The sequence below is a fragment of the Hypanus sabinus genome, chromosome 13 (assembly GCF_030144855.1).
Source record: "Hypanus sabinus isolate sHypSab1 chromosome 13, sHypSab1.hap1, whole genome shotgun sequence".
Taxonomy (NCBI): Eukaryota; Metazoa; Chordata; class Chondrichthyes; order Myliobatiformes; family Dasyatidae; genus Hypanus; species Hypanus sabinus.
The window spans coordinates 28,849,346-28,873,321 of NC_082718.1; the positions used below are offsets into that span (position 1 = coordinate 28,849,346).

General features: G+C 46.6%; 1 protein-coding gene across 6 annotated transcripts in view; it reads right to left on the minus strand.

The window, feature by feature from the left end:
- Positions 1-695: 695 nt before the first annotated feature.
- LOC132403741 (semaphorin-3A-like) overlaps positions 696-23,976 on the minus strand; it is a 209,164-nt gene continuing 185,883 nt past the window's right edge. For all 6 annotated transcript variants that reach the window (XM_059987387.1, XM_059987390.1, XM_059987391.1 and 3 more), the window contains 4 exons: positions 20,222-20,379; positions 8,327-8,394; positions 2,363-2,508; positions 696-1,204 (listed from right to left, as the gene is read on the minus strand). In XM_059987387.1, the coding sequence (XP_059843370.1) occupies positions 752-1,204; positions 2,363-2,508; positions 8,327-8,394; positions 20,222-20,379 (825 nt within the window). In that variant the 3' untranslated portion in view covers positions 696-751. The remainder of the gene's footprint in view (positions 1,205-2,362; positions 2,509-8,326; positions 8,395-20,221; positions 20,380-23,976) is intronic.

Consider the following 23,976-nt stretch of genomic DNA (forward strand, 5'->3'; position numbering starts at 1 on the left):
TGTTTCCTCAAGTCATGCTGACCTTCGTCATTCAGACAAAATACTCTCCCTGTCTCCTTGTGCCTGTCACTGAGTTCAGCGTCCATCAGTAGAGGGATCTAACTGAAATGCATCTTAACTGCCGTTAGGTTGAGGTTGGGGAGAGGGTGGAAGTGGGGGGGGGGGGCACAGTGAACTGATGTCTGACACCACAGCCTTGCTGGAGCTAGAGATTCACCTGCCAGTGTGCACTGCGCTCCTGAACAACAGCAGGCTTGTTTTAGGATTGTCTAAACGTTAGGTTTCCCCAAACGCGTGTCTCTGTCCTCCACCCCGAGGATGCGAGTCCTGTCCTTGGCGGTGGCGATAAACGAGCATCACGCTCCGGCTGAGCTAAAGGTGGAGTTCTTCTCCCCGGGGGGGGGGGGGGGTGAGTCCCGTCCTTGGAGGTGGCGATAAACTAGGAACACACTCTGACTGAGCCAAAGATGGGCGTTCTACCTGCCACTGGAGCGAACGGGCAGGTTTCAGTCAGTTGCAGGTCATGTTGAAGAAGTGACTTCAGTCCAACTATGAGATGCAATTCACAATCACCATGGTGCGTTAACAAATAGAATGAGGGGTTGAGTAAGGAGGGCGGGCGGTGGTTGTGTTTCTGGGTGGAGCATCCCATACACTTGTAAACATCAACACAATGCAATGACTGAGTTAATGTATGTATTGCATCTTGTTTGAATTCAGTGTTCACTGGGGAGGGGGCGGGCTGTCCTTGTTAGACACTTCTCGGTGCTCTCTCAGACTCGTGCGTCCGCCTGTTGCGACCCTTCTTGTTTTCCTGTAGGTGCTTCCACTTGTTGCCGTGTGCGGGGGAGTGCGAGAGGCCCTGCTTCCTCCGCCGGCGGTCCCGCCGCCACACTTGCTCACAGAACTCGTCCATGGTGTTCAGGTTGGGGTGGTTTATCAGCTGCATGAAGTCCCGGTACCAGACCTTCTGGATGGCCGAGGCAATGCTGTGGCTCTCCTTGGCCCTCGGCCCCTCCTCGTCCTCCTTGTGGAGAAGTTCCTCCAAGTGCTCAGTGTCAATGATCTCCAGGGTTACCTTCAGCAGGGTCTGCATGAAGCCGTGCTCTACCGTCTGGCAGATGTAGGTCCCCGCGTCTCTCTTCTGCAGACTCCGCAGCAGCAAACCTTGCTCGGTCCTGATGAGGCGGTCATCCATGTTAATCTACAACGGACGGAGACACAGGATCAGACAGGGAACCACAGAGCCATGGAATCAGACTTTCATAACATCACAGAAGGAATCAATTCTACCCACTGACTCCATTAAGGAACAAGGGTTAACCTTATTCACCATATACTGTACATTTACGTGCTGCGGTGTGTTGGCATAACATCCAACAAAAAGCAACAACGTTCAACAATTACAACGAATTAAGACTCATAAAAATAAAGTTAGAAATACAGATATGAAATGAAATATGCATGAATACCATAAATACCAGCATGTATTTACAATGTAAACAGAACTATAACAGAAACTTTAAAATATTCCCTTCTAGAATTTTATAAAACTCCCTTTTGGCAAGCACCATAGGGCTATTAAAACAAAAAACTTCACATCTTACAAATGTCTTCCCCTAGGCAGTTATCTGCTCAAACATTCTAGCTCTCCGAACTCCCTCTATCTATTACCCCTGTCACTGAACTGCAGTGCTAACACTTTTTTAAACCACTTTTCATAATGCTGTTTCCATTGTAAATATTTTTGCATATTTATTCCGTGCCTATCTCAGCATGCGATGTCAGCTCTGGTGAACTGGGAAGATGAGATCCAACGGCCAGGAAGATGGTACTGCAATGCTCCAAGGAGAGCGAAGGGCATGACACGGCACAGAAGGGATCGCGGTCATCCACTGCAACCAAGGAAGACCCCAGTTTGTGACGCCTGCTCGTACCACTGGACCCGGATTTCTGAAGTTGAAAGAATGGAACTGGCCCAATGCAACAGCCTGCATTGCAACACTTTATAACACATAACATTTATAATTATGTAACACATAAATGCAACACTTTAAAAACTGTCCACCGTTGGTTTCTTGTTATTGTTGGACATGATGGACAACCACCACTCCATAGCTGTACTTCAAACTTAATTTTTATGTAATTCTTTATTCTTTGCAACTGTTCAGTGTTGATTTTTGTTGCAAGCTATACCGACACATCACACTAATCCCTCTCACACTGATCTGATAACACACTGCTGTCACACTAACCTCTGTCACACTGATCTTATTCCACACTCCTGTCACACGGATCTCACTCCACACCTGTCACACTAATCTCCCTCTCCTGCATATACGCTGGGATCAGAACCCATTACCTCCTCCTTGCGTTCCTCGTTCTGCCTCTGGAACTGCCAGAGAGCCAGTGCCCGCTGGGACTTGGGGGTGCATTCCAAGAAGGTGGTGCTGTTCTCCACCCCATAGATGACCTTTGCCTCCGCGTTTTCATACTGGTGTAGGTTATCTGCAGAAAGAGAGGCCGTCATCAAACATTCCGAAGGAAACCGATTACTGCACGATGATGCTGGATGCAAATGAAGTCTTACTCAATAACATTAGAGCTGTGGTTCAAAAGAAATTCTCATTTCACTTCTGATATGCCTTCCAGTATAGAGCAATGAGGTGTTGGTGGGCGGGGAGGTGGGTTAGAGTGATCATGGATTAGGTTCTCAGCCCCATTCTGCTGATTTCTCCCCATAACCTTTGACACCTTTACTAGCTAAGCACCTATCAAATATACTCAACAACTTAGCTTCCAGGATTGTCTGGGGCAATGAATTCCACAGATTCACTGCCCTCTGACGAAAGTAATTCCTCCTGGGCTCTGTTCTAAAGGGACATCTCTCTATTTTTAGATTGTGCCTCTGTTCCTAGACTCCCCCACTACAATACTACTACAAATTTCAGTCCAGTATCATATTGTGAGAGATGCTGTAGACTTCCATTGATTATGTTATGGTTATTATTCTATTATGGAATTACTGAGCACACGCACAAGCAAATGAATCTTAGGGCTGTATACGGTGACATATATGTACTTTGATAATAAGTTTCCTTTCAACTTTGTAGATCTTTCTTAATGCTAAGCATGTAATTAGGTAAAATTTGCCAATGTAACAGGAATGCTAAATTGTGGGAACCAATGCGGAGGTGGGACAGTAGCAAACAATGCATTTTACTGCACTGTTTCAATGTAGATGTGAGAAATAAGGGTAGTCTTTAATTTGCAAATGTTTAGTACACACATGGCTTGGTACAGCTGCTTTGGGACTGTAACAGTGCCAGGCAGAGCATGAGGCAGAGGGAAGGTTAGAGATTTCATTTCAATGTCTGCAGAGAACTCTGTGTGTCCTAATGTGCAAATTACAAGTGCAGGATTACAACGTCAGTTATAATCATTCCACATTATCCAACGGCAGAAACACGAAGCCTATCAGGTGCCACACGGATCATTAGAGATTATAAGAATGATTGCTGCCCATCTCGGAGCAATTGTTCTCTAATTTCTCTCACATTCTACAACCATGAACAGTGCAACATTAAAGAAATATTCAATGTAAAAAGAAAAAAAATGCTGCAAACACTCAGCAGGTCAGGCAGCACCTGTGGAAATTATCCCATAGCTTTGTGAACGGGACCAGCAGCGTACGAGGAATGATTAAAATTAGCATTTACATTGAAACGTATAGGTGTTGCGTATTTACAGTTTCTGTGATACTTGAGTAATCTTGTAAATATGTTGTTGATTAAGAATTCTTTATTGACTCAAGTAATTCATTATGGATTATATGTATAAATAAATGAATTGCATTCGTCATGACCCTGCCACGTCATTTGTTTGTGCCTTGCTTAAATTAAAACCACGACTTAACTCGGACTCTTGGTTACATTGGGATTTGTTTAATGCTTTGAAGTGGCAAAACAGAACAACAGTGGAATTCGCCCCTTGTGTCAATGGCCAACACAATCTGAGGATGTGCTGGGGGGGGCAGCCCGCAAATATCTCCATGCCTCTGGCACCAACATAGCATGCCCACAACTCACTCACCCTAACTGGTACATCTTTGGATCTTAAGAGGGAACCAGAGCATCTGGAGGATACCCCCGCAGTCACAGAGGGAACATACAAACTCCTTACAGACAATGGTGGGAATTTAACCACGTTTACTGGTGCTGTAAAACACCGCACTAACCACAATGCTACTGTGCCATTACGTAGGGTCCAGTATATGTCCTCAGGGAAGTTACTCGTAACTAAGGTACAGAACCAGACTAAACACTGGTTTGCACCAAGGAAGAGGCGCTTGAGGTCACGGATGAACTGAAGTGGATGAGTCACCAATTCCTGGAGGGATGGCTCCGAATTTCCTGAGCAGAATGAGGGAAAGATTTACAGAAGTCATGACCAGAAGTTTTAAGGTCAAGAAACTTTACATTACACCCTTGTTCAACAAAACTCTGCAGCTTAAGGGTGAGAAAGATTTGCTTTATTTGCTCCATTGGATCGTGTGAAATGTGCTGGTTGTGTCAAATCAAATCAGTGAGGGTTTTTCTGGCCAGTCTTCCAGTGCCAACATAGCAAGCCCACAACTCACTAACCCTGACCCACACGTCTTTGGAAAATGGGAGGAAACCAGAGCACCTGAGGAAACCCACACGGTTATGAGGAGGACGTACAAACTCTTTACAGGCAGTGGAGTGGTTTGAGCTGGTGTTGTAAAGCGCCGTGGTGACTGCTACGCTACAGTGCTAGTCCGATAAAAACGCAGTGCGGGTAAGTTCTGGAAACAATCAGCAGTGAAAACCCCTTGGAGAAGTGCAGTTTGGTTAGAGGAAGCCTTGCTAAAGGCAAGTTATGGTTAACTCACGACAAGAGCTTTCCCGAAGTAACGGGAGTTAATGCCGAGCGGAAGCTGTACACGCGTATTTCCAACAGGTATTTGACACTGCACCATCTAAGAAATTGGTCAACAAGATGCAAAGGAAAAAGGCCAGCGATGCAGATGGAAACTTGGGTCAGGAGTCGTGACAGGCTGCACCTGGGCAGGGAAGTGGACGAGGGAGCTCCCTGCAGTCAGGAAAAGGACATGCTTAAGAACATTGATGAATTCAGTTCGGGTGTACACAACCTAATTAGATTCATTAATAAATTTATTTTGTGTCCTGCAATGAATCCATTTAATTAGTAAAGGTGTCAAAGGTTACAGGCTGAGAGAGAACTTAGAGTACAGAAGGAATAATAAATCAGCTATGCCCAAATGGCAGGGCAGACTCAGTGGGCTGAAAGGCCTAATTCTTCTCCAATGTCTTGTGGTTGTATAGGGCACAATTTCCAATCTACACAAAGACTGGAGATGAGGCAAAGCAAAGTTCAGTCCTCGAGTCAGAGAGACATCGAGCATTCATTACAGCACAGAATCAAGCCCTTCGGCTCAAGTAGTCATTGCCAAGGTATTATTCTGCCTGGCCCCACTGACCTGTATCTCCATACCCTCCCCACCCCACCCCCATCGACGTGCTTATCCAAACTTCTTGGGCTTCAAGGAGATGTTTCAACACTGGTGAGGTGGACAGGTTGATGGGAGGTTCGGTATAACTGAGAAATGTTGGAAATTTTGGCATTGGGGAAAGAAGAGGAAAGATAGTGAGAGATGATGTTTACTCTAAGTTGTAGAGAACTGGAGAGACAGATGTGTGGTATCCTGGGTTTGATAAGCAGAAGCACAGGATACAAAACGCAGGGGCATTTAAGAAACACTTTGATAGGCGCATGGATGATAGGAAAATGGAGGTTTATGTAGGAGGGAAGGGTTAGATTGAACAGAGTAGGTTAAAAGGTTGACACAATATCATAAGCCAAAGGACCGGTACTGAGCTGTGCTGTAATGTTCTATGTTTTTGTCCTGTGCTCTAAAAGCATAAAATTGCTCTGTCTATGATCAAAGCATTGTGCTTGTCTCTCAGAGACACACTTCAGGAAAGATGCGAAGGTACTGGAGGCACTGTGGAAGAGCTTTTCCATATTTCCAGGGCTGAGGGACCTTAACTGTGTGGAGAGGTGGGAGGTGCTGGGCTTGGAACGGAAGAGGCTATAATGGGAACTGATAGTGGTTTTAGTGTTTGTGAAGTAGCAGGCAGAACATAGAGAGAAGCTATTTCCATTGATGGAAGAGTCAAGAACCAGGGACACTGAAGAACTAGCTCTTTAATTCCAGTACTAAAGCTTTGAGGAAGTTTGTTTTAGATTATTCACATTCAGTAAAGTGCTTCAAAGTTTGTGACAAAACCACCACGATCTCACACTAGTCCAATGTCCAACTGGATAAACCCAGAGCCCCAGCATTTCTGTAATCTGATCTTAACTAATGCAAAGTTATGTGGAAAACCCATAGCTTACAATATTAGTTACAAATGCATTCAAATGAAATCCCTTTATACTCCTACTTCCAATCCTGTGCTACAGACGTCTGTGGAGGCCAAGTCATTGGGTATAATTAAAGTGGAGTGGATCAATTCTTATTAGTAAGGCAATCAAAGGTTACAGGGAGAAGCAAGGAGAATGGGGTTCAGAGGGAAAATGAATCAGCCATGATGGAATTACAGAGCAGGCATTGTGGACCAAATGGCCTAATTCTGTTCCTATGCCCTATAAACAAAGCCTGTTTGTTTAACTCCTGCTGTCTACACTAAACAAATATTAATATAATTAACGTGGCTTTATCCTCACTGTTACCTGGGCTATCAATGTATCCAATGCTGGCCTGGATTCAAAATCTAACCTCGCCAAACCCACTGTTTTAACAAATGTTCCTCTTTCTAATTGAAAACTGCTCAGTCCACCAGCAGAGGGCAGTGCCACCCAACATATCGTGTGAACATACAGCCATCCTGAAATTTGCCAATACAGCAACATTTCTGTGTTTTAGTTGACATTTGGCCCAGTAGAAGCCTGGTGCAAGTGCTAGCAACACTCTCCTCTTCGCTGGAGATGCACTGGGTGCCTTTTCTTCGATGCTTGCCGGCTGCTGGTGAGGTATTTGCAGTCAAATTGTGACTGATCTATCTGGATGTTAATCACTAGTTAGCCGTGGTTAATCAATGCACATTCTAACGGCAGTCCCGCTTTCCTGAGCTGACAGGAGTATGGCTGAATGGCAAGGGGAATTGTTCATTTACCCCTTCTCACTGTCACCCTCTGCTGTACAGGAGAAGGGGCAAGAGAAGGGGGGGAGGGGTATCAAGTGACTGAGTGGGTTAGAGGGGACAAAGGGGTTGAGGGGAACAAGAGAGTGTAAGGACTGAATGGGTTAAGAGGAATGAGAAGGGGTTGTTGCAGAGGAAGGATGAACAGGATAAACATGGGGCGGAGAGCAGTGGGCACTAGTTTTCGGGGTAGTGGAAGCAGGCAGTGTGGTGGAGTTTATGAGGCTTTGAGACAGATACATGAAAGTGAAGGGAATGGAGGGAAATGGGATATGCAGGAGGAGGATATTTAGTATAGGCTGGCATCAAGGTCTGCACAGCATTGTGGGCTGAATGGCTGAATGCTGTACTCTTCTATGTTCTAAGATAAGGCAGAGTGAGGACCTTGGACCCTTGTGTCACCACCCATCACCTTTAACCAGCTTATGCCCTCAGTGCTGAAGACTCTGCAGAATAGCCAATATATCAGTGGGAAATGTGACCATTGGATCAGACAGAGGTGAGGGGAGAGTGTTAGGGGGAGAGGCAGAGGTGAGGGGAGAGTGTTAGGGGAGAAGCAGAGGTGAGGGGAGTGTGTTAGGGGAGGAGGCAGAGGTGTGGGGAGAGTGTTAGGGGAGAAGCAGAGGTGAGGGGAGTGTGTTAGGGGAGAGGCAGAGGTGTGGGAGAGTGTTAGGGGAGAGAGACAGAGGTGAGGGGAGAGTGTTAGGGGAGGAGGCAGAGGTGTGGGGAGAGTGTTAGGGGAGAAGCAGAGGTGAGGGGAGTGTGTTAGGGGAGAGGCAGAGGTGTGGGAGAGTGTTAGGGGAGAGAGACAGAGGTGAGGGGAGAGTGTTAGGGGAGGAGGCAGAGGTATGGGGAGAGTGTTAGGGGAGAAGCAGAGGTGAGGGGAGAGTGTTAGGGGAGAAGCAGAGGTGAGGGGAGTGTGTTAGGGGAGAGGCAGAGGTGTGGGGAGAGTGTTAGGGGAGAAGCAGAGGTGAGGGGAGAGTGTTAGGGGAGAGGCAGAGGTGTGGGGAGAGTGTTGGAGAGAGGCAGAGGTGAGGGGAGAGTGTTAGGGGAGAGGACCGTGGACTGTATCTACTCACCGCTGTGATGTTGGTCAGAACACTGTGTAAGGGGATCCCCATTTCTGATGTCCTGTCTTCTCGTACGTCTGGAACAGAAAGAAATTGTGTGAGTTTCAGGACTTGTCCGAACTGACACTACATCCGCTGCCTCAGTCACAGGCTCTTGGATGTCACACGCTCCGAGATCCTGGTTACAGGCAAGGATCGCAGCTTCTGTGAAATGTTCTAACATTAGTCGTCTAAATGTTCTAACTTCAGAGCAAAACTAACTTGGAGAGAAAGATTGGAAATGAGCATGTCTGATTGCATCCACTGCCTGACCTGAGAATGCCTCTCTCAGATCTGCAGTGACTTTGAGTAAACAATTGGTCCAGTTCCAGCTTCACTGTGCTGGCATCTTGCTTTGGCTGTCTAGTTCCACATCCTTCTTCACCTTCAGACAAACCCTTCAATCTTTCTAAAGAGCAAACCTATCTCTCTTCAAATCCCCTTTCACGGAGATCCGTGGCACATTATATTTTCACCATAACCACTCCATTGCTTCAGTCCCTCCGCCTAGATCACAAGCTGAGAAACCCTTGCAATGTTCCAGATATCACCTCGCATATAGTTCACCCGTGTCGCTGACCTTGAGGTCTCTTGCTGACCATGGCTACGCTTTAATCCGAACCATTTGGCATTGACTAATTGTTTATCAGTGAGTGTGAATGAGCACAATCGAATGTGTTTCCTTTTCTCACCTCTGCTACCGAGCAGCTGTACAAATGAGGCAGTGTTTTATGTGATCTGTGGTGGTGTCCAGATCTCTCACCCAGTCACCTTCAGCTACACAGACTGTTCCCTGCCCTGATGGGTTTATGGGGCTGGTTCAAAATCTCAATCAGAACCGGGTTTACTATCACTGAATGTGACATGAAATTTGATGTTTTGTAGCAGCAGTACAGAGCAAAGATATAAAATAGATAATGCAGAAGAGGAACAGTGAGGTAGTGTTCATGGGTCCGTGGAACATTCAAAAATGTGATGGCAGAGGGGAAGAAGCTGCTCAAGTACCATTGAATTAAAGGCCGATAGTCCCACGCACATCATTGCCCTGTGGTTCGATTGTCTTCTCACATCATTTCACGTCTCATCTCAGCACTCACACACGAAACACAGGAATGTTTCGCAGCATAAATCTCTGTGAAAGTGGGTGCCCACTGACTCACGTCTGATCCTCCGTTTACTTTGGCTGTCCGTCGCTAAATCCGAGTTCAACCCAGGGAATGAATTTTCCGGAAAATTAAGGCTGGTACGTTGGGAATTAGTGTGTGGAAATTGGAAAGCTGCTTGCGAAGTGTGCGCTGCTGCAGGGAGAAAGCCGCCGTCTGGTACTAATTGGACCCCTCATTCAAAGGACGTCTACAGTCTCAGAGGGCTGAAGGGACTCCCTCTGCACATTAAAGCTCGATGATTCACCCTGAAGCTGTCCCAGAATCAACCCAAGCGAATGGGCAAATCTGAATGTGAAAACAAATGCCCCGTCAGCCCTTACTAACTCCTGTCATTGAACCATAGAAAGCTTTCTGTCTGAGTGCTGATGGCTTGGCGTGGCAACTGCCCTGCAAAGGACTGCGGAGATTTGTGTACACAGCTCAGCACACCATAGAAACCAGCCTAACTACCAAGCATTCTACATTTCTTGATGCCTCAGTAAAGCAGCCAGCAAAATCAAAGACCCAACCAGCCAGGACATTCTTTCTACTCTCTACCATCAGGAAGCAGATACAAGAGTCTGAAAGCACATACCACCAGGCTCAAGGTCAGATCCTACCCCCTTGTGATGAGACTACAGAATGGTTCCCAGGGACAATAAAGTGGACCCTGGACTTCACGATCTACATCGTTATGAACTTAACACACACAATGCTGGAGGAACTCTGTAGCCAGGCAGCATCTATGGAGAGGGATGAAGGGTCTCAGCTCAAAGCATTGACTGTTTATTCCTCTTTGCAGAGTTCCTCCAGTATTTTGTGTGTGTGTGTGTCGCTCTGGATTTGCAGCATCTCTCGTTATGACACCTTCCTGTTTACTGGTGCTGCATTTTCTCTTTAGATGTTACACTTCATTCTGCATTTTTAATGATTTACCTTGTTCTACCTCAATGGACTGTGCCCTGAACTGACCTATATGAGCGGTATGCAAGACAAATATTTCACGGCCCCTCAGTACAGGTAACACCAGCAAACGAATTCACCAAATGCACACTAATCTCGCACTGATGCCACAACATTGTTTCATTAATCTCACACTGATTCAGTCTAGTGCAGAATGGACGCGATGGGCCGAAGGGCCTGCTTCGGTGCTGTGGTGCTCTATGACTCTCGTTACACTGCTGCTGGTACGGGGCTCAGATCTGTCATCCTACGGAAAGCGGTACGGTCTCCAAAACACCAACACAAAAACAAGTAAAAGCTAGCCTCTGCCAAAATGATACGAATTTGACTTCTTCTTGGTCGTTCAGCAGTTAGTGCAGTGCTACCAGAGTATTGTGACCTGGGGTCAATTCCTACTGCTGTCAGTAAGTGACTGTGTTGGGCTCCTCAGGGTGTTTTGGTTTCCTCCCATATTCCAAGCGTTTACGGGTTAGGGATAGTAGGCTGCGGCCACAAAGAGGCATAAGGACGCGTTAGGCTACCCCCAGCTCATCCTCAGACCGTGTTGGTTATTGACCCAAAGAACGCATTTCATTGTATGTTTCAATGTTTTGATGTACATGAGATAAATAAATCAGTACAATAAGAATATTTAAAAGCCTTTTGGACAAGCACATGGATAGGAAAGGTTTAGAAGGAGAGAGCCACAGATATGGAGCAAACATCAGCGGAGAGGACTTTGATCAGCATTGGCTATTTGGGCCAAAGGGCCTGTTTCCATTCACTCTGACCCCCCCCCCCACCCACCCGCTTTACCATCAGGTATTGTCCCAATGTCTCGCCGACCAGACACCAGTGCTGCCAGCGTCCTCTCAACATCGCGATAGACCTACGGTGGAGCCGGAGCCACTATGATGGAGTGAGCCAACTGGCTCTGTGCACACCCTGCCCCGCCCAGCAGTCCAGCCGGCAGGTGTCAGTCGTGACCTGACAACGTCTCCTGTCTCATTGGGGCGTGGGGTCGAGGTACAGGGGGGATCCAGCACAGAGTGCTGCAGCAGGCAGCCCGCCTGTGTGAACCTATTGTACAGTGAAGCTTTCACACATATGGAGCTCCTTAAAGGCAATTTGTGGCCCACAAACTGGTGGCAGAATTCTCATTTCCGCCCCTTAACACGCTTCAAACACAATCCACTTCCGAGTGCGATCTCCCGAGATCAGTGAAAATCACGGCAGGCGCCTGGTTCTCAGGTGATCAACTGCCTGAGAGTGAGCCGTGACATCTGATCACCTTTGCCTCCAGCTTCGGACCGTGCTGCCTGAACCAAAGAACAGTCCTTTAGAATTAGGGTGCGCTTTGGGAAAGTGTCTCATCAGCCTTTGTTTCACTGCTTTTTCTGTCCATCAGCAGAGATTTAGAGTAATTTTATATCTTTCACTGCACTGCTGCTGCAAAACAACAAATTTCACATCATCTAGGCAGACAGAGTAAACCTGATTCTACTAAAAACCATGCAGGAGGAGCTGGAGCAATAGGACGCACTGGCCCGGAAATTCCCGCCTATCCCCACCGACAGGGTGTTCCTGCTGATAAGATACACTCAGCGGGCACTTTATTAGGTGTTTCTGTACACCCACTCGTTAATGCAAATATCTAATCAGCAACCCAAAGCACAAAAGCATTCAGACATGGTCAAGCGGTTCAGTTGTTCAGACCAAACACCAGAATGGGGAACAAATATGACTTTGACCATGGAATGATTGTTGGTGCCAGACAGGGCGGTTTGAGTATCTCAGAAATGGATGATCTCCTGGGACTTTCGCACACAAGGGCCTCTCTAGCCTAAAGTTTACAGAGAATGGTGCAAAGAACAAAGAACAGCCAGTGAGTGCCGGTTCTGTGGATGAGAACGCCTTGCTAATGAGAGAGGTCCGAGGAGAATGGCCAGGCAGGCGGCAGTAACTCAAATAACCCACGTGCTGCGCAGAAGAGCATCTCTGAAAGCACAACACGTCGAATTTGAAGTGGATGGGCTACAACTACAGAAGACCACGAACATACACTCAGTAGCACTTTATTAAACAGAGGAGATACCTCAATAAAGTAGGCACTGAGTGTTTGTCCGGGGGGGGGGGAGGGAGAAAGGAAAAAGTACCCAGGGAAATGTATGGGAGCATTAAAAGGATGGGCTAGAATGAGTACAGATCCCCTTGCAGAGAGAAGACGGGAGAACTTATAAGAAAATGGTGAAGGAGTTATACAGTGAACTGAAAACCTGCCAAATATATTCGAAAAGCACTGGTCAAATGAAATTGAAGAAGTGAAGCAACCAGGAATGAGTCAAGTCACCAGCACAGTTGCTGACCTTAAAATCTGATAAATCCCATGGGCTTGATTATCCTCAGCCCAGAGTTTCAAAAGAGATAGCGTTGGAGATAGTGGACAGACACCCTGGATAACAGCTTCATGCATTCCAGAGATTCTGGAATTATTCTTGTGGATTGTAGGGCATCAACTGAGGCCCACTACTCGCAGGATTGAGAAAGTAGAAGGGTGCTACCCCTTGACCAGTGATACTGGCAGGGAACATGCCAGAATCTATAATGAAGGGTGTAAGGGCACAGCACATTGAAACGAGTAACAGAAGTGAGTACATTGTGCATTGGTGGAAGGCTAACAAAGCTGAGGAACCTGTCTGTGGAAGTGATTTAACACAGTGGACTGGAATGAACCAATGGAGGTGGCATTCTTCATTCTTGGCCACAGTCTTCCTGCAGGGTTTTACAAGGTGCAGTCACAAAACACGTCACCACCAGCCAACAGCTTGTTGGAATTTCTGGAATCATGCACAGATCCAGTTTGGGGGACGTGTCAAAGTCCAAATCAAAGTAAGTTTATTAACGAAGTACGTATACGTTAACATGTACCACCTTGCGATTAATTTACTTGTAGACAGTCACATGAAAATATAGAAATACAATATCATTTATAAAAACAATACATGACAAACAATCAACGTACAAAAGAAGACTAATTGAGCAAAATAAATAATAATGAGAGCTTGAGTTCTTGAAAGTGCGCCTGTAGGTTGTGGAATCAGTTGAGAGATGAGGAGAATGAAGTCATCCACATTAGTTCAGGATCCTGATGATTGAGGCGTTATAACTGTTCCTGAACTTGGTGGTGTGGGATCTATGGCTCCTGTACCTCCTGTCCTATGGCCTGGATAGTGGGAGACCTTGAAGATGGATGCAGCTTTTATATGGCAGCGCTCCTTGGAAATGTATTCAATAGTGGGGAGAGCCTTGCCTATGATGGACTGAGTTGTATCCACCACTTTCTGTAGATTTTACTGTTCCTAGGCACTGGTGTTTCCATACCAGGCCATAACGAAACCAGTTAGGATACACTTCACTGTACATCTATAAAATTTTGTCAAAGTTTATGGTGACATGCCAAATCTGTGCAATCTTCCATGAAAGTAGAGACACTGTTGCACCTTCTTTCTGATGCCACTTATGTGTTGGTTCTGATCTGGTGACATCAAGGAAAACTGCTCACGTCCCGCCAGAACATCACTCCATGAAGACTGGCCTAACCGTTAATAGCTCAGAGATGCAGGCATCCCATAAACAGTTCCATCCAGCTTGCTGCACTGGTCATTGTAAACTCTCTACATCACACAGACTCCCCAAGGAACCATAGTGGATATCAGTGTGCAGGCTGAAATGAAGGGGACGCTTTCCTGTAACAACTAGTTCAGATATTGCCAGGCCTCTGCAAGAGAACAAAGTCCCTCAGGCCTCGGGCTCTCTGCTGAGGCAGACTGCTCCAATTTAAGTAGTTGATGGCTGAATTGTTTTTAAGATGTGGTAAAGATCAAACAAACTTTGTCTGGTGGAATTATTCAGTGTGACACAGAGTTCAATCGGTGGGGCTATCAGTTACAAATCAGCAGAAAATAGAGATGGTGGAGACAATGTCTTTTACACATGGGGTACCGATGGGAGATTTCTCCGTGCGGGAGTCTATGGAGATGGAAGAAGTCGTAGGTTGATAAGATTACCATCTCGTGCAGAGAATATGAGGGGAGGGACCCAAATGTACAAAATTTTACCAGCAGGGAAGTAGCCGTTGTTCAGAGATATGCAATGTAGCTCCACTTTTTTAGCACCATGTAATCTCCTGCCAGATCCACACTGATTCAGCAATAAAGACTACTTGGAAATTCTTCCGCAATCCCCTGGGTTCTCAGTGATTCCTGCAGAAACCTATGGGCCTGTCTGCCTACAGTGAGCAGAGATAAGGCTGAAGTGATACCAGAGGCAGCAGATGGTGGGATCTGAGGCAAGGATACAACCTGCTGGAGGAGCTCAGCAGGTCGAGCAGCTTCCGTGGAGGGAAATGGACAGTTAAGTCTCAGGTTAAGACCCTTCTCTTGGACTGCTGATACTTGTTAGATTCTGGAATCATGTACATTATGGTTCAAGGTCTGGTGTGAAGCGGTTCTGTACCACGGGTGAATCAACTCAAACCTGTAGAATGGACTTTGGGTGCAGCTAAACCACATCCCAGCCATCCTCAAACAAGAGAAAATCTCCAGATGCTGGAAATCCAAGCAACGCACACAAAATGCTGGAGTGACTCAGCAGGTCAGGCAGCATCTATAGAAAACAGTACAGTCAACGTTTCAGGCCGAGACCCTTCAGTAGGACAGCCCACCCATCTTGCCAGTATTCAGAGAGAGAGCCTGAAGATAGTAAAGGTTACATAGAAACATAGAAAACCTACAGCAGCACACAGGCCCTTCAGCCCACAGAGCTGTGCCGAACATGTCCCTACCTTAGAAATTACTAGGCTTACCTATAGCCCTCTATTTTACTAAGCTCCATGTACCTGTCCAAAGGTCTCTTAAAAGACCCTATCGTATCCACCTCCACCACCGTTGCCGACAGCCCATTCCACACACTCACCACTCTCTGAGTAAAAAAGTTTACCCCTGTACCTCTGTACCTACTCCCCAGCAACTTAAACCTGTGTCCTCTTGTAGCGACCATTTCAGCCCTGGGAAAAAGCCTCTGACTATCCACACAATCAATGCCTCTCATCATCTTGTACACCTCTACCAGGTCACCTCTCATCCTCCGTCGCTCCAAGGAGAAAAGGCCGAGTTCACTCAACCTATTCTCATCAGGCATGCTCCCCAATCCAGGCAACATCCTTGTAAGTCTCCTCTGCACCCTTTCTATGGCTTCCACATCCTTCCTGTAGTGAGGCGACCAAATGCATTGAAACATATAGTGAAATGTGTCACTTGTGCCAAGTCAAATCAGTGAGAGCTGTGCTGGGCAGCCCGTAAGTGTCAGCGCACTTCTGATGCCAACGTAGCATGGTCACAACTCACCAACACTTGTATGTCTTTGGCATGTGGGAGGAAACCCATGCGATCATGGGGAGAATGTAGGCAATGGTAGGAATAGAACCCTGATCTTATAGCTGGTGCTGTCGAGTTCTGCGACGCCCTCGCTGTCCCATGGTCAATTCCACAATGCAAAAGTAAAATTGAATTAGGCATCGCAAATCTAATTGAAGTGATGTTTGATCTGACCAGTTAACCATCAAATGTTTAGTGGAGTGCTAACATCAGGCTTTACAACGCCAACGACTACAGTTCAATTCTGGCTGTTTGTACTTTCTCCCTGTGACCACATCGGTTTCCTCTGGGTGCTCCGGTTTCCTCCACAACGCTCCGAAGATCTACAGGTCAGGGTTAGTGAGCTGTGGGCATGCTATGTTGGTGCCGGAAGCACAGAGACACCTGCCACATCAACGCACAGTGCTGATCGTTAATGCCAACAACACATTTCACATGTGACAAATAACACTAAGCCCTTCCCTTACTATTTCAGATGTCGCTGGCTTACTTATCCTAGGTTCAGTGTCGGCGCTGAGCCTTTGGGGAACTGAGCAGGTCTTTGCCCAGCTGTGGGAGGCCATTTGGAGACTAATGTCAGGGAGTGGGACCCGGGTGTAGTGTACATCGGGGTGTGGGATATTACAGTCTGACAGTACAGTGTATGTTGGAACTGACTGCAACAACACCTCCAGGTTAACTCAACCATTCCACTGTCACACAGAACTCCTGAACCTCCAGGTGCTTGCCAGGGCTAGACATTATTAATTCAGCGTAGATCTGAAAAATAGAACAATACAGCACAGTACAGGCCCTTCAGCCCACAATCTGGTGCTGACCTCTTAACCTTCTCTAAGATCACTCTACCTCTTCCCTCCTACATAATCCTCCATTTTCTATTACCCATGTGCCTATACAAGAGTCTCTTAAATGTCCCTAATATATCTGCCTCTACCACCACCCCTGCAGGTGTTCCATGCTCCCACCACTCTCTAAGTGAAATACTTACTTCTGACATCCCCTCTATACTTTCCTGCAGTCTCCTTAACATTATGCCATTTCCATCTCGGGAAAAGTTTCTGGATATCCGCTCAACTTCTATCCTCCCTCTCTCCAAAGAGAAAAGCCCAATTGCTGAATACCTTGCAAAGCAGGACTACAGAGTGCCTCAGATAATCTGCTGGGAGTTTGAGCAGCACCCGTGGGTGGAATGGAATTGTCAGCATTGACACCGCGGACTGCAAGTGTTGCTTGACCTGCTGAGTTCCTCCAGCAGATTGTTCCTTGTTCCAGGTTCCAGCATCTGCAGGCTCTGATGTCTCCAAACATAGAGAGTAGTGCTTATATTTCTTGGTTTGGCAAGGGTTTGTCTGGGCTGTGGTGCAACTGCAGAGCAGAGAGATGAAAGAGGAAAACTCAACAATGAGTCAGCTCCAGTGAAAGGGATGAAGAGTGACTCCTCGCTCAACAGAGCAATGCTAGAGGGTATCAGATTGCGCTGGCTGCTGATGCCACATCCACAGTGAACAGAAATAAACAAGATGAAGGATTAGCTTCATTTGTCTCATGTACATTGAAACATACAGTGAGCTGCATCATTAGCGCCAACGACCAACACGACCCGAGTAAGCGCTGGGTGCAGTTCACAAGTGACCTCAAGCTCTGGCACCAACATAGCATCACAACAACTTACTGACCCTTCCTAAGTCGTGCTAATGTGTACATCTTTGAAATCTGAGAGGAAACCGTAGCATGTGTAGGAAACCCACATAAACAACAACAGGAGAACGCACAAGCCAATTACAGGAGGTGACAGGAATTGAACCCACGTTGCTAACGCTACAAAGATGAGTATGGTTTTATCAGTCTGAAGCTGATCTGGACTGCAAGTGGTTATGAGACCATAAGATATTGGTACAGAATTAGGCCATTTGGCCCATTAAATCTGCTCTGCCATTTCAACATGGCTGATCCATTTCCTCTCTCAGCCCCAATCTCCTGCCTTCTCCTTGCATCCCTTCATGCCCTGATTAACCAAGAATCTATTAACCTATGCTTTAAATATAACCGATGATTTGGCCTCTACAACTGCCTGTGGTAATGCATTCTACAGATTCACCACTCTCTGGCTAAAGAAATTCTTCTTCATCTGAGTTCTAAAAGGACAACCCTCTATTCTGAGGTTATGTCCTCTGGTCTTAGACTCCCCCACCATAGGAAATATCCTCTCCACATTTACTCTATCAAGGTGTTTCAACATTCAATAGGTTTCAATGAAATCCTCCTCATTCTTCTGAATATTACTGAGTACATGCCCAGAGCCATCAAATGCTCTTTATATGACAAGCCTTTCATATGAATAATTTTTGTGAACCTCCTTTGAACCCACTCCAGTTTCTGTATATCTTTTCTAAGATAAGGGGCCCAAAACTGCTCACAATATTCCGTGAGGCTTCATCAGTGCTTCGTAAAGCCTCAATATTAGATTATTGCTTTTATATTCTAGTCCTCTTAAAATGAATGCTAACATTGCATTTGCCTTCCTCACCACAGACTCAACCTGCAAATTATCCTTTAGGGAATCCTGCACTAGGACTGCCAAGTCCCTTTGCACCTCAGATCTTTGAATTTTCGTTTTATTGAGAAAATTGTTTACCCTTTTAATTCTTCTACCAAAGTGCATGACCATACACTTCCCGACCCTGTATTCCATCTATCACTTCTTTGCCTATTCTCTTAACCTGTGAAATTACATCTGTAGCCTATTTCCTCAAAACCACCTGCCCATCTATCTATCTTTGTATCATCTGCAAACTTTGCAACAAAGCCATCAATTCCATCATCTAAGCCATTGACATATAATGTAAAAAGAAACGGTCCCAACACAGACCTCTGTGGAACACCACTAGTCACCTGCAGCAACCAGAAAAGGCTCCCTTTATTCCCACTCTTTGCTTCCTGCCAATCAGCCACTGCTTTATCCAGGCTGGTATCTTTCCTGTAACACCGTGGGCTCTTAACTTGTTAAGCAGCCTCATGCGAGGCACCTTGTCAGGGGCCTTCTGAAAATCCAAGTACACAACATCAACCAATTCTCCTTTATCTATCCTGCTTGTTATTTCTTCAAAGAATTCCAACAGAATTGTCAGGCAAGATTTTTCCTTCAGGAAACCATGCTGACTACGGCCTATTTTATCATGAGCCTCCAAGTACCCTGAAACCTCATCCTTAATGATCAACTCAAACATCTTCTCAACCACTGTGGTCATACTAACAGGCCTATAATTTCCTTTTGTCTGTCTCTTTCCCTTCCTGAAGAATGGAGTGACACTTGCAATTTTCCAGTCTTCTGGAACCATGCCAGAATCCAGTGATTCTTGAAAAAATCATTACTAATGCCTCCACAATTGCTTTAGCCAGCCACTGCTTTCAAAACCACGGGGTGTACACCATCAGGTCCAAGTGACATATCTAACATCAGACCTTTCAGTTTCCCAAGACCCTTCTCCCTAGTAATGGAGACTTCACTCACTTCTGACCCCTGACACTCTTGAACATCTGGTATACTGCTAGTGCCTTCCCCTGTGAAGACTGAAGCAAAATACTTACTCAGTTTGTCCGCCATTACTACATCTTCAGCAGCATTTTCCAGTGGTCTGATATCTACTTTTGCCTCTCTTTTACACTTTATGTATCTAAAGAAACTTTTGGTATCCTCTTTAATATTATTGGCCAGCTTACTTTCATATTCATCTTTTCCTTCTTTATGACTTTTTTAGTTGCCTTCTGCTGGTTTTAAAAAACTTCCCACTATTATTTGCCTTCACTTTGGCTTTTATGCTGGCTTTGACTTCTCTTGTTAGCCACAGTTGTGTCATCTTGCCTTTGGAATACTTCTTCCTCTTTGGGATGTACATATCTTGCGCCTTCTGAATTGCTTCCAGAAATTCCAGCCACTGCTGCTCTGCCATCATCCCTGCCAGTGTTCTTTCCAAATCAATTCTGGCCAAGTCCTCTCTCATCCTTTGTAATTCACTGTACTCCACTGCAATATTGATACATCTGACTTTAGCTTCTCCTTATCAAATTGCAGGGTAAATTCTGTCATATATGATCACTTGTCCCAAAGGGTTTCTTTAGATTAAGCTCTCTAATCAATTCCAATCCAGAATAGTTGATCCCCTAGTGGGCTCAACCATGAGCTGCTCTAAAATGCATCATGAAAGCAGTGGTTGAATGAATGGATGCTGTTCCACAAGCCTCAGAAACACTGACCCCAGTGAATGAGGGATTCACATCCCACTGCAGGAATGGAACATCTGAACACCAGAGGCAGAGATCTGTAGACCATCAAACCATCTTACCTCTTGGCTGCAGGAAAATACCGGGAGCAGGAGAAACCATCCCAGGCACAGTAGGGGTCTCTGGCGAGGCAGCAGTCCGCACAAGCCTTCCCATAGACATCACAACGGTGCAGGGGAAGCTGGGACACACCGATGGCAGAGCCAATATATAGTTGTTGCTGTCAACAGAAGAGGAAACGTTTACAGGAGCTGATCGCAGGAGGAGAGGGGCAGGTTGTCAACGTTTTGTCTCAGTTCATGGCTAATTCCTTTTGGCTAATAGCACAGTGTATCGTTTTAAGCTGATTGGAAAAAAATATAGGAGGGAGGTCAGAGGCAGTTTCTTTAACGCAGAGAGTGGTAGGTGTGTGGAACGCATTGCCAGGGGTGGTGGTAGAGCAGATACATTAGGTCAGGGGTTCCCAACCTGGGGTCTACGGACTCTTCTGTTAAAGGTAGGGGTCCATTCTATAAAAAAGCTTGGGAGCCCCCTGCATTAGGAACATCTGAGAAACTCTTAGAGAGGCACATAGATGATAGAAAAATGGTGGGCTATGTAGGGGAGAAGGGTTAGATTGATCAAGTTAAAAGGTGGGCACAACATTTTGGGCTGAAGGGTCTGTACATTAAGGATATTAAGGGACATTTAGATAGGCACATGGATATGAGGGAAGTGAAAGGATATGGATGTTGTGCAGGCAGAAAAGATTAGTTTGGTGATTTGACTATTAATTTAATTGGTTCAGCACAACCTTGTGGGCTGAAGGGCCTGTTTTTCTGCTGTACTGTTCTATGTTCATTTCTGGCTTAGTGGCAAGACGACCAAAACCAGCGAGGTAAATCTGTTTTTATAGGGACTCTCTGCCATAGTTTTCCATGCTGTGCCAGTTCAAGGAAGTCACCCAATTCCAGTTCACCATGTGCAACTAACCAAACACTTCAGTTCTGTTCAGAGAGAATGTCGATCAGAGTGCACGGGAGATAGAGTAATACTCAGTGATTATTCCAGCTCATTACAGTGGCTCACTTAAACCTCTTACTTCCACAGCTGAGGTTTCACTGGCAAGATTTTGAAGTTCCCACTCAGATGTAGGAGCAGTCTTCCCCTCTCAAAGAGAGGTGAACCCTCCTTCTCTACTTCCAGGGGGTGGAGGCCAGCTTATTAGACACATTGATATTAGATACAGTTACGAGGAAGGTAGGGATATGGTTGATAGATGGAGGGATGAGGGTTACAGGGAATAGGTGGAAGAGAGGAGTCAGGGCCACTATAGAATGGTGGGGTTGATGGGCCTCTGTCCTTCCCCTTATTTTCCTCTGACCAAACAACGAGACCACCATAAAAACTGTGAACGCTGAAAACTCAATGCTTGACACAACATCTGCAGAAGATGAGACAGTATTGCAGACTCAAACAGTGCAGCGTTTTTCTCTCCCCACTGACTCCATGGACCACTCTTCAGTTTATACTTCAGATTTCAGCAACTGCAGGACTTTGACGCCTGTTTGTAGTCAGGAAAACCCATCTTGTTTTACAAACGTCGTTCGGTGAAGGAAAGCCACACCCCCCAACTTATATGACCTTTTAGGAAAACCACGCCAACACAACCCATGTGGTCCTTCAGGAGATCCAACCCCTACCAATCTGCGTGGTCCTTCAGGAGATCCAATCCCTACCAACCTGCGTTGTCCTTCAGGAGATCCAACCCCTACCAACCTGAGTGGTCCTTCAGGAGATCCAACCCCTACCAATCTGCATGGTCCTTCAGGAGATCCAACCCCTACCAACCTGAGTGGTCCTTCAGGAGATCCAACCCCTACCAACCTGCGTGGTCCTTCAGGAGATCTAACCCCTACCAACCTGCGTGGTCCTTCAGGAGATCCAACCCCTACCAACCTGCGTGGTCCAGGAGATCCAACCCCTACCAACCTGCATGGTCCTTCAGGAGATCCAACCCCTACCAACCTGCGTGGTCCTTCAGGAGAGCCAACCCCTACCCCAACCTGCGTGGTCCTTCAGGAGAGCCAACCCCTACCAACCTGTGTGGTCCTTCAGGTGATTCAATCCCTACCAACCTGCGTGGTCCTTCAGGAGAGCCAACCCCTACCAACCTGTGTGGTCCTTCAGGTGATTCAACCCCTAACAACCTGCGTGGTCCTTCAGGAGATCCAACCCCTACCAATCTGCGTGGTCCTTCAGGAGATCCAATCCCTACCAACCTACGTGGTCCTTCAGGAAATCCAACCCCTACCAATCTGCGTGGTCCTTCAGGAGATCCAACCCCTACCAACCTGCATGGTCCTTCAGGAGATCCAACCCCTACCAACCTGCGTTGTCCTTCAGGAGATCCAATCCCTACCAACCTGCGTGGTCCTTCAGGAGATCCAACCCCTACCAACCTGCGTGGTCCTTCAGGAGATCCAATCCCTACCACCCTGCATGGTCCTTCAGGAGATCCAACCCCTACCAACCTGCGTGGTCCTTCAGGTGATTCAACCCCTACCAACCTGCGTGGTCCTTCAGGAGATCCAACCCCTATCAACCTACGTGGTCCTTCAGCAAATCCAACCCCTACCAACCTGTGTGGTCCTTCAGGAAATCCAACCCCTACCAATCTGCATGGTCCTTCAGGAAATCCAACCCCTACCAACCTATGTGGTCCTTCAGCAAATCCAACCCCTACCAACCTGTGTGGTCCTTCAGGAAATCCAACCCCTACCAACTTGTATGGTCCTTTAGGAGATCCAACCCCTTCCCCAACCTGCGTGGTCCTTTAGGAGATCCAACCCCTTCCCCAACCCGCGTGGTCCTTCAGGAGATCCAACCCCTACCAACCTGCGTGGTCCTTCAGGAGATCCAATCCCTACCAACCTGCGTGGTCCTTCAGCAAATCCAATCCCTACCAACCTGCGTTGTCCTTCAGGAGATCCAATCCCTACCAACCTGTGTGGTCCTTCAGGAAATCCAATCCCTACCAACCTGCGTGGTCCTTCAGGAGATCCAACCCCTACCAACCTGCGTGGTCCTTCAGGAGATCCAACCCCTACCAACCTGCGTGGTCCTTCAGGAAATCCAACCCCTACCAACTTGAGTGGTCCTTCAGGAAATCCAACCCCTACCAACCTACGTGGTCTTTTAAGATCCCCCCATAACTGTGTCTTCACTAGTGGTCAATAACATTGGCAGATCCATGAACAGCCACAGTAACTAGAGCATGTAGTGAGCCCAAGGAGCACCACTCATAACAGGAAATCCACCTCCTACCCAAGCTACGTGGTCCTTCAGGACCCCCGTAACTGTGTCCTCACTGGTGGACAATAACATCGGCACATCCATGAACAGCCATAGTAATGAGTAGGTAACATGGTCGGGACAACATTGTGGGCCGAAGTGCCTGTAATGTGCTGTAGATTTCTATGTTCTATACGTAGTGAGCTGAAGGAGCATCACTGGTAATTGCTGCCCAGTCACAGCGTGATTATTTCACATGGCAACGAGTATGGTTATACCCATCACATCAGCGACAGATCCCCACTGTAACTCTGCTTTACACTCCTCCCCCCGGTATCAACTGCAACATGTACATTTTCTATCAGGCAAATCCCAGTTTCCAACAAAGTCCTAAATCCAGGAACTCATTCTCTGCTACCTTTGGTACTTTGAACTTTGTATCTGAGTACCTAAATCTTGGGTGGTGGGGTGGAGATAAGTCTCTACCAAAGAGCTGTTAGATTCTCCCTCCCTCCGCTAGCCTGTGGAGCAAGGTGTAGAACCT